Here is a 15,223-nt window from a genome sequence, read left to right as displayed (position 1 = left end):
CAGACACCGGGAGACACAGTATAAACCCCCAGACAATGGGAGACACAGTATAAACCCCCTAGACACCGGGACACAAAGTATAAACCCCCAGACACCGGGAGACACAGTATAAACCCCCAGACACCAGGAGACACAGTATAAACCCCCAGACACTGGGACACACAGTATAAATCCCCAGACACCAGGAGACACAGTATAAACCCCCAGACACCAGGAGACACGGTATAAACCCCCAGACACCGGGAGACATAGTATAAACCCCCCAGACATCGGGAGACACAGTATAAACCCCCAGACACTGGGACACACAGTATAAACCCCCAGACACCAGGAGACACAGTATAAACCCCCAGACACTGGGAGAGACTGCAGAGTTTTGACACACTTTTGGACATTGTTAACTAAGAAGTGTGGTTTCTTATTTAAAACTTGTAAAATACATTCCACTGCTTAGTGCTTTTGAGGAAAGACCCAGGAACACTGTTCCAGCCTTGCTCTGGGTGAGAAATTACCTAATTGAAATGGACACCTCAGTTCTTTAAATACTGTAGCCGTTCTTTAAAACAAGTAAATACTCATATTTCTCAAGTAGGAAACTCTGCTCAGCCATTCTGATTGATTGTTTCAGTAAATGGCTCATCTGATCAAGTTGTAAATTTTTGTAGCGTTATTACATTTATTTTAATTATATTAAAAAAAACTGCTGAGCCTACACTGTACATCAAAAGTACAATAATATCACCAAATAAAATTTATCTGTTCTGATTTGAGTTTGTGTATAAGGAAACTATGCATGAAATATGAGCGAAATATTTCGCGTTTTTTATGACTTATTGGGAAATACTCTAAACTGTACCACTGCAAGATTCATTAAAAAAAAGAGTTCTGGTTTAAAACCTCAGTTCAGCAAGGAGATTCTCGCTCAAACCAAACTCTGCTTCCCAGAATTCCTGCCATCACGCACACCAGATTATAGCGTTTGTCTCTGTGGCTTTGTGGGAAATGTAGTTTTCAAAGCCGGCCACTGGCGGACTCTCCAGTTTGTGAGGGGTGATTTAAACTACACGTCCCACAATGCTTGGCGAGCCCGGCCAGGCGGAGGGGAAGAGGGGGGGGCGAGTCTTGTGATGCTGACGGCAGCGGTCTGTAGAGCTGTCTGAGCGAAAAGGCAGCTCGGGTGTAATTGCTGCCGGGCTCCGCTGTAAAACCTGCATATGTTGTTGTGAAAAGATGGCGGACGAAGAGGGAGACGGGACTCGGTCGGGGCCGCCCTCGCTTCTGCACCCGCCGCCCAAGAGCGGCTCCGGGCCCTGCGGCACCGCCACCACGGTCGCGTCGGGCCCGCGGCTGGTCCGGATCGTCAAGTCGGACTCGGGATACGGGTTTAACGTGCGGGGGCAGGTCAGCGAAGGCGGACAGCTCCGCAGCATTAACGGGGAGCTGTACGCGCCCCTCCAGCACGTCAGCGCCGTGCTGCCGGGGGGGGCGGCGGACCGAGCCGGCATCTCCAAGGGCGACCGGATCCTGGAAGTGTGAGTGGACCCGACCCGGGGCCCCGCAGTCCGGCGCCGCGGCGGTACCGGGAGACCGTACGGCAGTGTCGTCAGTGCAGCCGGCGTGGGGAGGGGGGACACGGAGGGTGGGCTTGGCTCGCCCGCTGTCCCCGCGGCGTCTCGCAGGAACACGTTTGTTGTTTTGTGTGTCCGCTCCGTGGGGTGGACGCTGCCCGCGCTCCTGAGGAGCTGGCGGGGGCGAATGTGGAAACCGGCCGCGGTGCTTCAGTCTTGGCTGAGTCCTGCGCGACGCCCGTCCGAGCCCCCGAACCGCCGCCGGTCTGGTTCCGGTTCATTAGACATTCCGCACACACACAGACACCCTCGCGCGCGCGCGCGCGCCGCCCCGGCTCGGAGTGCACGGGCCCCTCCAGCTCGAGCTCCCCGTCCCGGCCGAGCGGTGTTGGGGGGGGGGACCCGCGGGGATCGGTCACGCGTGTCTCGGCGAGGGCTGGCGGTGCGTTTGAAAGGGATGGAAAATGTCGGGCTGGACCTGTGGCGACAACTCGGGCTCATTAAGAATTCAGAGCACATACAGCCCGATACTCAACCAGCACTCTCTCACCCCCGTCTCCCAGCGCACTCTGTACCGGAGGACAGCCGGTCCAGCGGTTAACACACAGGGCTGTTACACCGGGAGGACAGCTGGTCCAGTGGTGAAGACACAGGGCTGTTACACCAGGAGGACAGCCGGTCCAGCGGTTAACACACAGGGCTGTTATACCAGGAGGACAGCTGGTCCAGTGGTTTAGACACAGGGCTGTTATACCAGGGGGACAGCTGGTCCAGTGGTTTAGACACAGGGCTGTTACACCAGGGGGACAGTTGGTCCAGTTGTGAAGGTCCAGTCTGTTACACCAGGAGGACAGCCGGTCCAGCGGTTAAGACACAGGGCTGTTACACCAGGGGGACAGCTGGTCCAGTGGTTAAGACACAGGGCTGGTACACCATGGGGACAGCCGGTGGAGCGGTTAAAATCCCAATTGGCCTTTACCCATCATGGCCTCCTGATAATCCCCCTCTCTGAACTGGCTCCATCACTCTGCTCTCCTCCCCACTGAGAGCTGCTGTGCAGGGAGAAGGGGAGAGGACTGGTGCACTATAGCTGCCATCGCATCATCCAGGTGGGGCTGCACATTGGTGGGGGTGGAGGGGATCCCCATTACCTGTAAAGTGCTTTGAGTGGAGTGTCCAGAATAGCGCTTTATAAGTGTAAGCAATTATTATTATTATTAAAACACAGGGCTGTTACACCAGGAGGACAGCCGTCTGATCCACTCCAGTTGGATACTGTGGGGTTACAGTGTGACCCAGACTGGACCAGTGATCTCTGGACTGTAGGGTTACAGTGTGACCCGGCCCAGACTGGACCAGTGATCTCTGGACTGTAGGGTTACAGTGTGACCCAGACTGGACCAGTGATCTCTGTCGGCCTCGGCCCTGGTGATCCGACACTCGGCTGTGGCTGTCCTGTGTGTGGGAGTGGGAGGGGGGACGGCACGGCGGTGGTTGGCGTGGAGACGGGCGGTGTCTGGGCTGTGGCGAGACCCATCAGGCCTGTAATTACAGAGATCTGGCGCGGTGAGGAGCTCAGGAGGTGGGGAGGAGCCGGACCTGCGCACGAACACTCCGAGGGGAGGGGGGGTCAGTGTCGCTCGGTGAGGTGAAACCGCCTGAGCGGCCGTGAGGGTCAGGGGGCGGCGGGGTCTGTCGTGTCGAGGAGGACCACCGGAGCCGGCCGGTCCCCCTGCAGGCGCACTCTCAGCTTCACGCTCAGAGTGGCGGGGGTGTGGAGCGGGAATCGGCAGGGAGGCCCAGCCTCACACTGATTGCTGCAGAATGGAGGGATGGCCTGGGGTGTTGAAATCCCGCGCGTGCGGACGTCTCGGGATTGTTTTTTCCGAACTGCTTGAGCCCCTTAAGCCAGGAAACCAACTCTGTGCCAATCCGAGACACCACCCCCCCGGCCACCGGCCTCAGTCTGAGCTTCCTCTCTCTCTAGCTTCATCACTCTCTGTCTCTCTTCCTCTCTCTCTGTTCTGCTTCCCTCTGTTCTGCCTCTCTCTCTCTCTGTTCTGCCTCTCCGTCCCTCTTCCTCTCTTTCTGTTCTGCTTCTCTCTGTTTCTCTCTCTCTCTCCCCCTCTCTGTTCTGCCTCTCTCTCTCCCCCTCTCTGTTCTGCCTCTCTGTTTCTCTTTCTCTCTCTCCCCCTCTCTGTTCTGCCTCTCTGTTTCTCTTTCTCTCTCTCCCCCTCTCTGTTCTGCCTCTCTCTCTCTCCCTCTCTCTCCCCCTCTCTCTCTGTTCTCCCTCTCTCTCTCCGGCCCCTCTCTGATGCCCCTCTCTCCCGGCAGGAATGGCGTGAGTGTGGAAGGGGCCACGCACAAGCAGGTGGTGGACCTGATCCGGGCGGGCGAGAGGGAGCTGGTGCTGACGGTGCTGTCGGTGCCGCAGCCCGAGGCCGACAGCCTGGACCCCGGGGACGACTCCTCGGGCCAGTCCTTCTACGACTACACTGAGAAGCAGGCCGTGCCCATCTCCGTGCCCACCTACAAGCACGTGGAGCAGGGCAGCGAGAAGTTCGTGGTGAGCGCGGGGGTCCGGGGGGCGCCGGGGGCAGGCGGCCCGGCCCGGCCCGGCCCGGCCCGGCCCGGCCCGGCCCACGCCGCTCACGCTCTCCCCTGTGTGCAGGTGTACCACGTGTACATGGCGGGCCGGCAGCTGTGCTCCAAGCGGTACCGCGAGTTCGCCATCCTGCACCAGAACCTGAAGAGGGAGTTCGCCAGCTTCACCTTCCCCAAGCTGCCGGGCAAGTGGCCCTTCTCCCTGTCCGAGCAGCAGCTGGACGCCCGGCGCCGCGGGCTGGAGGAGTACCTGGAGAAAGGTGGGTCCTTCCTTAGAGGGAGGGGGGGCAGGGCAGGGGGCGGGGCAGGGGGAGAGGTGGGAGGAGGGGCGGGGCAGGGGAGAGGTGGGAGGAGGGGCGGGGCAGGGGGAGAGGTAGGAGGAGGGACAGGACAGGGGGCGGGGCAGGGGGAGAGGTGGGAGTAGGGGCGGGGCAGGGGGAGAGGTGGGAGGAGGGGCAGGGCAGGGGGCGGGGCAGGGGGAGAGGTGGGAGGAGGGGCAGGGCAGGGGGAGAGGTGGGAGGAGGGGCAGGGCAGGGGGCGGGGCAGGGGGAGAGGTGGGAGTAGGGGCGGGGCAGGGGGAGAGGTGGGAGGAGGGGCAGGACAGGGGGCGGGGCAGGGGAGAGGTGGGAGGAGGGGCAGGGGGAGAGAGGGAGGAGGGGCAGGGCAGGGGGCGGGGCAGGGGGAGAGGTGGGAGGAGGGGCGGGGGGCGAGGTGGGAGGAGGGGCGGGGCAGGGGGAGAGGTGGGAGGAGGGCAGGGGGCGGGGCAGGGGGAGAGGTGGGAGGAGGGGCAGGACAGGGGGCGGGGCAGGGGGAGAAGGGAGGAGGGGCGGGGCAGGGGGCGAGAGGGAGGAGGGGCAGGGGGCGAGGTGGGAGGAGGGGCGGGGCAGGGGGAGAGGTGGGAGGAGGGGCAGGGCAGGGGGCGGGGCAGGGGGAGAAGGGAGGAGAGGTGGTGGGAGAAGAGAGGAGGGAAGAGGAGGTGGGATGGGGAGGTGGCAGGTGTGATGGGGCAGTTAAGGGGTGACCCTGGGGCAGGAGGACTGTATTCTCACACCCAGCTCTCTCTGCAGTCTGCTCCGTGAGGGTCATCGGGGAGAGCGACATCATGCAGGAGTTCCTGTCAGAGTCCGACGAGGTCAGTGGGTTTGTCTGTCTCTCCCCTCTCCCCTGCCTGCCTGTCTGTCTCTCCCCTCTCTCCCGCCTGCCTGCCTGCCTGTCTCTCCCCTCTCTCTCCTCTCTCCCGCCTGCCTGCCTGTCTCTCCTCTCTCCTGCCTGCCTGTCTCTCCCCTCTCTCCCGCCTGCCTGTCTGTCTCTCCCCTCTCCTGCCTGCCTGTCTCTCCCCTCTCTCCCGCCTGCCTGCCTGTCTCTCCCCTCTCCCCTGCCTGCCTGCCTGTCTCTCCCCTCTCTCCCGCCTGCCTGCCTGTCTCTCCTCTCTCCTGCCTGCCTGTCTCTCCCCTCTCTCCCGCCTGCCTGTCTGTCTCTCCCCTCTCCCCTGCCTGCCTGCCTGTCTCTCCCCTCTCTCCCCTCTCCTCTCTCCCGCCTGCCTGCCTGTCTCCCCCCTCTCTCCCGCCTGCCTGTCTGTCTCTCCCCTCTCCCCTGCCTGCCTGCCTGTCTGTCTCTCCCCTCTCTCCCGCCTGCCTGCCTGTCTCTCCTCTCTCCCGCCTGCCTATCTCTCCCCCCTCTCCCCTGCCTGCTTGTCTGTCTCTCCCCTCTCTCCCCTCTCTCCCCTGCCTGCCTGTCTGTCTCTCCCCTCTCCCCTCTCTCCCCTCTCTCCCCTGCCTGCCTGTCTGTCTCTCCCCTCTCCCCTCTCTCCCCTCTCTCCCCTGCCTGTCTCAGTGACAGCCCTGTGTTTCAGAACTATAACGGGGTGTCGGATGTGGAGCTGCGGGTCGCACTGCCAGACAGAAGTACAGTGACTGTGCGTGTGAGGAAGAACAGCACCACTGACCACGTCTACCAGGTACCCCTCTCTCGGCGTCGTCCACTGCTGCTGGGCCTGGTGGTGCTCTGTGCTGTGGGTGTTGGTGCTGTTGTCAGGCTCTGCTGGGCCTGGTGGTGCTCTGTGTTGTGGGTGCTGTTGCTGTGGTCAGACTCTGGTGGGCCTGTTGTTGCTGTTGTCAGACTCTGGTGGGCCTGGTGCTGCTCTGTGCTGTGGGTGTTGTTGCTGTTGTCAGACTCTGGTGGGCCTGGTGGTGCTCTGTGCTGTGGGTGTTGCTGTGGTCAGACTCTGCTGGGCCTGGTGGTGCTCTGTGCTGTGGGTGCTGTTGCTGTGGTCAGACTCTGGTGGGCCTGTTGTTGCTGTGGTCAGACTCTGCTGGGCCTGGTGGTGCTCTGTGCTGTGGGTGCTGTTGCTGTGGTCAGACTCTGCTGGGCCTGGTGGTGCTCTGTGCTGTGGGTGTTGCTGTGGTCAGACTCTGGTGGGCCTGTTGTTGCTGTGGTCAGACTCTGCTGGGCCTGGTGGTGCTCTGTGCTGTGGGTGCTGTTGCTGTGGTCAGACTCTGCTGGGCCTGGTGGTGCTCTGTGCTGTGGGTGTTGCTGTGGTCAGACTCTGGTGGGCCTGTTGTTGCTGTGGTCAGACTCTGCTGGGCCTGGTGGTGCTCTGTGCTGTGGGTGCTGTTGCTGTGGTCAGACTCTGCTGGGCCTGGTGGTGCTCTGTGCTGTGGGTGTTGCTGTGGTCAGACTCTGGTGGGCCTGTTGTTGCTGTTGTCAGGCTCTGCTGGGCCTGGTGGTGCTCTGTGCTGTGGGTGTTGCTGTGGTCAGACTCTGGTGGGCCTGTTGTTGCTGTGGTCAGACTCTGCTGGGCCTGGTGGTGCTCTGTGCTGTGGGTGCTGTTGCTGTGGTCAGACTCTGCTGGGCCTGGTGGTGCTCTGTGCTGTGGGTGCTGTTGCTGTGGTCAGACTCTGCTGGGCCTGGTGGTGCTCTGTGCTGTGGGTGTTGTTGCTGTGGTCAGACTCTGCTGGGCCTGGTGGTGCTCTGTGCTGTGGGTGTTGCTGTGGTCAGACTCTGGTGGGCCTGTTGTTGCTGTGGTCAGACTCTGCTGGGCCTGGTGGTGCTTTGTGCTGTGGGTGCTGTTGCTGTGGTCAGACTCTGCTGGGCCTGGTGGTGCTCTGTGCTGTGGGTGTTGTTGCTGTGGTCAGACTCTGCTGGGCCTGGTGGTGCTCTGTGCTGTGGGTGCTGTTGCTGTGGTCAGACTCTGCTGGGCCTGGTGGTGCTCTGTGCTGTGGGTGTTGTTGCTGTGGTCAGACTCTGCTGGGCCTGGTGGTGCTCTGTGCTGTGGGTGTTGTTGCTGTGGTCAGACTCTGCTGGGCCTGGTGGTGCTCTGTGCTGTGGGTGTTGTTGCTGTGGTCAGGCTCTGCTGGGCCTGGTGGTGCTCTGTGCTGTAAAAAAAAGGCCTTGTTGAAAATAAACTGTTTCCTGATCACCCCCCTCTCTTCCTCTCCTGTCAGGCTGTGGTATCGAAGGTGGGGATGGACAGTATCACAGCCAGTTACTTTGCCCTGTTTGAGGTCATCAACCACTCCTTCGGTGAGTCTCAACATCGCAGACACAGGTGCAACAAGTTGTTCCACTCTGTGGCAGTGAGGGGGCTCTGAACCCCCCTGTGCCCCTCTGTGGCAGTGAGGGGGCTCTGAACCCCCCTGTGCCCCTCTGTGGCAGTGAGGGGGCTCTGAACCCCCCTGTGTCTCTCTGTGGCAGTGAGGGGGCTCTGAACCCCCCTGTGTCTCTCTGTGGCAGTGAGGGGGCTCTGAACCCCCCTGTGTCTCTCTGTGGCAGTGAGAAAGCTTGCCCCGAACGAGTTCCCCCACAAGCTGTACGTCCAGAACTACACCTCCGCCGTGCCGGGCACCTGCCTGACGGTCCGCAAGTGGCTGTTCACCACAGAGCAGGAGGTGCTGCTGCTGAACAACAACGAGCTGGCCATCAGCTACTGCTTCTACCAGGTCTGTCTCCCCGCCCCTGGCCCCCGCCGGTCTGCGTCTCCCTGCCCCTGGCCCCGCCGGTCTGCGTCTCCCTGCCCCTGGCCCCGCCGGTCTGCGTCTCCCTGCCCCTGGCCCCGCCGGTCTGCGTCTCCCCGCCCCTGGCCCCCGCCGGTCTGCGTCTCCCTGCCCCTGGCCCCGCCGGTCTGCGTCTCCCCGCCCCTGGCCCCGCCGGTCTGCGTCTCCCCGCCCCTGGCCCCGCCGGTCTGCGTCTCCCCGCCCCTGGCCCCGCCGGTCTGCGTCTCCCTGCCCCTGCCCCTGGCCCCGCCGGTCTGCGTCTCCCCGCCCCTGGCCCCGCCGGTCTGCGTCTCCCCGCCCCTGGGCCCCGCCGGTCTGCGTCTCCCCGCCCCTGGCCCCGCCGGTCTGCGTCTCCCTGCCCCTGCCCCTGGCCCCGCCGGTCTGCGTCTCCCCGCCCCTGGCCCCAGCCGGTCTGCGTCTCCCCGCCCCTGGCCCCCGCCGGTCTGCGTCTCCCTGCCCCTGGCCCCGCCGGTCTGCGTCTCCCCGCCCCTGGCCCCGCCGGTCTGCGTCTCCCCGCCCCTGGCCCCCGCCGGTCTGCGTCTCCCTGCCCCTGGCCCCCGCCGGTCTGCGTCTCCCTGCCCCTGGCCCCGCCGGTCTGCGTCTCCCCGCCCCTGGCCCCGCCGGTCTGCGTCTCCCCGCCCCTGGCCCCCGCCGGTCTGCGTCTCCCTGCCCCTGGCCCCGCCGGTCTGCGTCTCCCCGCCCCTGCCCCTGGCCCCGCCGGTCTGCGTCTCCCTGCCCCTGGCCCCGCCGGTCTGCGTCTCCCTGCCCCTGCCCCTGCCCCCGCCGGTCTGCGTCTCCCTGCCCCTGGCCCCCGCCGGTCTGCGTCTCCCTGCCCCTGGCCCCGCCGGTCTGCGTCTCCCTGCCCCTGCCCCTGCCCCCGCCGGTCTGCGTCTCCCTGCCCCTGGCCCCCGCCGGTCTGCGTCTCCCTGCCCCTGCCCCTGCCCCTGCCGGTCTGCGTCTCCCCGCCCCTGCCTGTCCGCTCCGTGACCGCAAGCTGTCCCTCTCTCGCTGCAGGCGGTGGACGATGTGAAGAAGGGCTTTATCAAGGCCGAAGAGAAAGCCTATCAGCTGCAGAAACTTGCTGAGCAGCGCAAGATGACAATGGTGACTCTCGATCTCGGCGTTTTCAGGATTTTTTTCTGCGTGTCTCAGGAAGTGCCTGCGTAACTGAATCCCATCCCTTTTCTCTCTCCTGCCCTGCCCCTCCATCCTTCTCTCCGCTCTCCTCGGCCCCGCCCCTCTGTTTGCCCCACCTCTCTCTCCCTTCTCTCCTTGACATTGGCCCCGCCCCCTCTGCTTGCCTTCTCCTCTGCCCCGCCCCCTGCCTTCTCGGCCCCGCCCCCTCTACTTGCCCCGCCCCCTCTCTCTGCAGTACCTCAGTGTCCTGCAGTCCTGCGAGGGCTACAACGAGATCATCTTCCCTCACTGCGCCTGCGACTCCCGCCGCAAGGGCCACGTGATCACGGCCATCAGCATACAGCACTTCAAGCTGCACGCCTGCACTGAGGACGGCACCCTGGAGGTACAGGGCGGTGGGGGGGGGCTGGGGGCAGGACGGAGGGGCGGAGGGGCGCAGGCTCACTGGGGGTCATGTCCCTACAGAACCAGGTGATCGCGTTCGACTGGGCCGAGATGCAGCGCTGGGACACGGACGAGGAGGGCACTGCGTTCTGCTTCGAGTACGCCCGCGCCGAGAAGAAGCCACGCTGGGTCAAGATCTTCACCCCATACGTGAGTGGTGGGGGCCCTCCGGGGGTGTCGGCGGGGAGGGGGGACCCCGGCGGCGTGTGGGCTGTGTGTGAGACTGCTCTCTGTCTCGCTGCAGTTTAACTACATGCACGAGTGCTTCGAGAGGGTCTTCTGTGAGCTCCGCTGGAGGAAGGAGGTGAGTCCAAATCCGACAGCCCGGGTCAGAGAGGAGCAGCACTGAGCTCCTCTCGCCCCTCTCCTCTCCTGTAACTCCCTCCTCCCTCCTCTCCTGTAACTCTCTCCTCTCTCTCTCCTCCCTCCTCTCCCCTCTCTCTCCTGTAACTCTCTCCTCTCTCTCTTCTCCTCTCCTGTAACTCCCTCCTCCCTCCTCTCCTGTAACTCTCTCCCCTCTCTCTCCTCCTCTCTCTCCTCCTCTCCTGTAACTCTCTCCCCTCTCTCTCCTCCTCTCCTCTCCTGTAACTCCCTCCTCTCTCCTCTCCTGTAACTCTCCCCTCTCTCTCTTCTCTCCCCTCTCTCTCCTGTAACTCCCTCCTCCCTCCTCTCTCCTCTCCTGTAACTCTCTCCTCTCTCCTCTCCTGTAACTCTCCCCTCTCTCTCTCCTCTCCCCTCTCTCTCCTGTAACTCTCTCCTCTCTCTCTCTCCTCTCCCCCAGGTGGAAGAGGAGGCCACGGACAAGGACAATAAGAACTGCAGTAGAGACGGTATGTGTAGTAAGGTAAGGCCGGGCCCTGCCAGGCTCTCCTGCAGCACGGCGCAGCACTGCCGCCCTCTGCTGGCCAGAGTCTGTCACTGCCACTGCAGGGGCTGCAGCCACAGTTCGCTGTGGGCTGCGCTGCTCGGCCTCTCGTGCAGTCTTGACACAGTTTCTCCTGCAAGGGGTGCGGCTTTCGTTTCGCCGCTTTGTGGGTCACCTGGGTTCTCCGAGAGCTTCAGGGCCGCAGGGTAGAGTCGGATTACCGGTGCGGTTCTGGTTCCGGGCTCGGTGAAGCACGCGAGCAAGGGGTGTTTCTGGGAGTGAGCAGCGCTCCTGCTGGAGTGATCGACTCTGGGAGGGCGGGCAGGTGCCCTCTCTGAGGCCGCTGGACTGACGGGAGTGTGCGGTCCCGGGTGAGAGGCGGGGGGGAGAGAGTGAGGCGAGTGAGAGGGCCCAGTGAAGTGAGGTGAGGAGTGAGTCAGTGAGGCGGGGTGCAAGTTGTTCTGGGGTGAGGCGGGGTGAGTTGCACTGGGGGGTGCGAGTGTGCGAGTTCTGGGGTGAGGCGGGGTGAGTTGTACTGGGGTGAGCCGGGGTGCGAGGGGGTGAGTTCTGGGGTGAGGCGGGGTGAGTTGTACTGGGGGGTGCGAGTGTGCGAGTTCTGGGGTGAGGCGGGGTGCAAGTGTGTGAGTTGTTCTGGGGTGAGGCAGGGTGCAAGTGTGTGAGTTGTTCTGGGGTGAGGCGGGGTGCAAGTGTGTGAGTTCTGGGGTGAGGCGGGGTGCGAGGGGGTGAGTTCTGGGGTGAGGCGGGGTGCAAGTGTGTGAGTTGTTCTGGGGTGAGGCAGGGTGCAAGTGTGTGAGTTGTTCTGGGGTGAGGCAGGGTGCAAGTGTGTGAGTTGTTCTGGGGTGAGGTGGGGTGTGAGTGTGTGAGTTCTGGGGTGAGGCGGGGTGCGAGTGTGTGAGTTGTACTGGGGTGAGCCGGGGTGCGAGGGGGTGAGTTCTGGGGTGAGGCGGGGTGAGTTGTTCTGGGGTGAGGCGGGGTGTGAGTGTGTGAGTTCTGGGGTGAGGTGGGGTGCAAGTGTGAGTTGTACTGGGGTGAGGCGGGGTGCAAGTGTGTGAGTTGTACTGGGGTGAGCCGGGGTGCGAGGGGGTGAGTTCTGGGGTGAGGCGGGGTGAGTTGTACTGGGATGAGGCGGGGTGCGAGTGTGTGAGTTCTGGGGTGAGGTGGGGTGCAAGTGTGTGAGTTGTTCTGGGGTGAGGCGGGGTGCGAGTGTGTGGTCTCAAGGGTCTCTCCCTTTCAGAATATCTTCCAGCTGTTGAGGTCACACAGAAGGGATGGCGCCACCTAGGGGGCGAGATCGTCACGTCCTGAGCAGGGCCGAGCCCAGACCCCACACGAGCAGAACCAGAACCACATTTCAGAGCGGAGCGCCCCGAGGGAAGAGAGACCGGCTGGAGAGCACGCGACCCGACCCGACCCAACCCGACCCGACCCGAGAGAGCAGGGTCCCGGAGCGCCTTCTCCAGTTCTGGCAGAAAAGAAAGGGACTGAAAATGCAGGACAGGGGAGGGCTGTCCCTGGAGCGAGGGGCACGGGCCGGTCCGGTTCTGGGGTGGCAGAGGGAGAGCACGGAGTCATGCGTTCGGACTGGGGAAGCGGCCGACCCCTTTGCTGTGTCCGGTTGGTTTCGGATTCCGATGGCTTCCTGCTCCGAGCTGCCAAGGTGAGGGCTGAGGATTCCCACTCCCAGGCGGAGCGCCGCGCGTTCCCGGTCCGGTTCCTGCTGCCCAGTCTTTCCTCCGGCCTCCTGCTTCAGAGGGCTTTTAGGGAAGAGCAAGAAGAGGGGCGGCGGTGAGGTCTTGTCGTCGGCTCTCCGGGAATCCATTCGGAATCTCCTGCTCTCCGGGCTTCAGTCACAAGTATTCAGACGCGCTTGCTCTGTGGGAATCCACTCGGAATCTCCTGCTCTCCGGGAATTGGACGCGCTTGCTCTCCGGGAATCCATTCAGAAACTCCTGCTCTCCGGGAATCCATTCAGAAACTCCTGCTCTCCGGGAATCCATTCAGAAATTGCTGCTCTCCGGGAATTGGACGCACCTGCTCTCCGGGAATCCATTCAGAAACTCCTGCTCTCCGGGAATCCATTCAGAAACTCCTGCTCTCTGGGAATCGGCCATGGGCATTCGGACGCCACTGATCTCCAGGAATCCATTCAGAAGTGCCTGGTCTCTGGGAATCGGGTCACAAGCATTCGGAATGGCCTACTCTCTGGGAATAGAAGAGACGCATTCCCAGGAGTCTGAAGCACTCCCGTCACTTTCCTTCCTCCTTTAGGAACACCAAGAGCCGGGATCACACAGGATTCCACCTCTGCCCGTTTTCCCGGTCGCTGGGGTGCGAGTGGAATCCCGGAGGATATCCAGAACAGCAGGGGAGGGAAGGGGGCGTCTGTCACTCTTAACACCCTGTCTCTCTTGTTCCAGTTGGTTAACATCATTTCCATTTATATATATAATTATTCCGTTTGTGATCCGTTTAAAGAATTGCTTGTTTTTTGGATTTGTTAAATTTATTGCCTCAAGGGAGCTAAGCATTATGCGTGCAGCCATTTTCATACACACTGTTTATTCTCTCAGAGCCATGCTGTAAACTAAAGCGAGAGGAAGTGAGCAGGGGAAGTATTTCACTGACGGACCCGGGCCGTCCCTCAAACCCGTCCCCCTCCCTCCTCGCTTCACAGGGAGCCAGACGCTGGCACACAGTCCATGCAGACAACCGCAGTTGTCAAGAGTTCCCAAAAGACGAAAGCTGGTGGTGATGGTGGAAGCAGATAGTGTAGCTCCTTAGACTAAGTCAAGGAATCGTCCACTTTCAGGACATTGGGCAGAATTGGGCTGAGCTGTCGGTACCCCCAGCCCTACAGGCAGACTGGTGTTTCCTGTTGGACTGCAGTACCACAGCCAGCCAGCAGATGGCACTCTTCTCCCAGAGCTGTGTGTCCCGGGAGCTCTGGGCCAGGGGGAGAGTGTTAAGATCAGATCTCTCGGCCAGGTCATTAGCACCTGCGCCATGAGATGAGTAAAGGTTCGCACCCGCTGCCCTCATGGGCCCCCAGCTCTTTTTCCAAGGTGACCTGGCGGGACAGGCCAGTGCAGACCGTTGGGTGCCGGTTCTGGTGGCTCCGGACGAACTGGCGTCGGCAATCCCTGTCCACTCGCATGAGGGCCAGACACTGAGGCTGTGGTCCGGTTCAGTGGACCCCCGCTCCATACTGGGGTCCCCACCCCCCACCTACTGGTCCTCCTGGCCCAGAGCTCCCGGTTCCCCACCCTGATGCACCTGAACTCTCTCGCTGCGTTCAGGTCCTCAGCGCTCTGGAGGTGCCCTTCGTCTGCTGAACTCCACGAGTGACCCCAGCTCTCCCGCCCTCTGAAGAGGGAAAGCACCTGTAAGGGTGCCAGTCAGGCAGCTCGTTAGATTAATTAAGGGCTCAATGAAGGGAGGAGCTTGGCTGAGAGGAGCACCAGCGGGTGAGTTAAAAAGTGTCCTGCTGCCCCCTGCTGCCAGTGCCTCCACCCTTACTCCCTGTCCCAGTACGGTCCCGGTCCCAGGCCCAGACATGTCTTCTTTGGTCCTGCCCCCTTGTGGCAGTCTCTTGCTCGTGCCCCAGTCCCAGTGTCTTTGCTCTGTGCTGCTGCTGTCAGACTCCCTGACCATCCAGACTGCTGCGCACTGGGAGTCTGACTGACAGCACTGTAACACCTGGAGTGGATCAGACTGCTGTGCACTGGGAGTCTGACTGACAGCACTGTAACACCTGGAGTGGATCAGACTGCTGTGCACTGGGAGTCTGACTGACAGCACTGTAACACCTGGAGTGGATCAGACTGCTGTGCACTGGGAGTCTGACTGACAGCACTGTAAAACCTGGAGTAGATCAGACTGCTGTGCACTGGGAGTCTGACAGCACTGTAACACCTGGAGTGGATCAGACTGCTGTGCACTGGGAGTCTGACTGACAGCACTGTAAAACCTGGAGTAGATCAGACTGCTGTGCACTGGGAGTCTGACTGACAGCACTGTAAAACCTGGAGTGGATCAGACTGCTGTGCACTGGGAGTCTGACTGACACCAGTGTAACACCTGGAGTGGATCAGACTGCTGTGCAACACAAAATGGATTCCTGTTGCTGAATTCCGGGCCTCTTGTTCCTGATTCTCCCAGACCTGTGCCCAGCCTCTCCCTCTTGCACAGCTGTAATTTATTTCTAAAATCAGAAGCTCTTTTAATTGTAGTTGTTTTTCCACTGCGATTTGTGTGATTTTCCACGGAGACCGAATGTGTGGTGAGACCAGCTGATGTTAGAGTTTAAAATGCTAACAGCACCTCATCCTCTTAACACTGAGAAATAAGATATTAAAAGAAACAAATTGAAGAAGAAAATTTGAGCAAGCTCTAGCTAACCACTTTAAAAAAATGTAAAAATTTAAATGTTTGGTAAAGTTCCTTAGTGTAATAAATTGTAACATATTCTTTTAAATAAATTGATATATTGATGAATGCCTGGCATTGATTTCATTTTTGGATTTTTGCATTGGCTGAGTGTTCTTCTCTTTGACCAGACCAGACCAGCGATGGGTGTAGGGTTACAGTGTGAC

At 61.3% G+C, this 15,223-nt stretch overlaps 1 protein-coding gene across 2 annotated transcripts; it reads left to right on the top strand.

The window, feature by feature from the left end:
- The first annotated feature begins 1,096 nt into the window (after nt 1–1,096).
- Nucleotides 1,097–15,125, top strand: snx27b (sorting nexin 27b). Of its 2 annotated transcripts, none has more exons than XM_088621424.1 (13): nt 1,097–1,532; nt 3,903–4,134; nt 4,240–4,432; nt 5,240–5,304; nt 6,025–6,129; nt 7,616–7,694; nt 7,944–8,110; nt 9,179–9,268; nt 9,537–9,686; nt 9,767–9,895; nt 9,990–10,049; nt 10,527–10,589; nt 11,866–15,125. In XM_088621424.1, exons 1-13 carry the CDS (start codon nt 1,231–1,233, stop codon nt 11,911–11,913), a joined length of 1,683 nt encoding a protein of 560 aa, XP_088477550.1. In that variant the 5' UTR covers nt 1,097–1,230; the 3' UTR covers nt 11,914–15,125. The 2 variants fall into 2 exon arrangements, with proteins under 2 accessions (XP_088477550.1, XP_088477548.1); XM_088621422.1 differs by having other exon boundaries at nt 1,098–1,532; nt 10,527–10,575.
- The last annotated feature ends 98 nt before the right edge of the window (nt 15,126–15,223 follow it).

The sequence above is a fragment of the Lepisosteus platostomus genome, chromosome 26, assembly GCF_059453375.1.
Source record: "Lepisosteus platostomus isolate fLepPlt1 chromosome 26, fLepPlt1.hap1, whole genome shotgun sequence".
In the NCBI taxonomy this organism is placed as follows: Eukaryota; Metazoa; Chordata; class Actinopteri; order Semionotiformes; family Lepisosteidae; genus Lepisosteus; species Lepisosteus platostomus.
The sequence above is the reverse complement of the archived record's forward strand: the minus strand, read 5'-3'. Positions and strand labels throughout refer to the sequence as shown.

What these genes read in the sequence shown, in the direction of transcription:
- snx27b (XM_088621422.1), top strand. Translation starts at nt 1,231, where the DNA reads ATGGCGGACGAAGAGGGAGACGGGACTCGGTCGGGGCCGCCCTCGCTT. An exon ending in CTGAGGACGGCACCCTGGAG is followed by an intron (nt 9,687 to 9,766) that starts GTACAGGGCGGT and finishes ATGTCCCTACAG; the next exon opens with AACCAGGTGATCGCGTTCGA. An exon ending in TCAAGATCTTCACCCCATAC is followed by an intron (nt 9,896 to 9,989) that starts GTGAGTGGTGGG and finishes GTCTCGCTGCAG; the next exon opens with TTTAACTACATGCACGAGTG.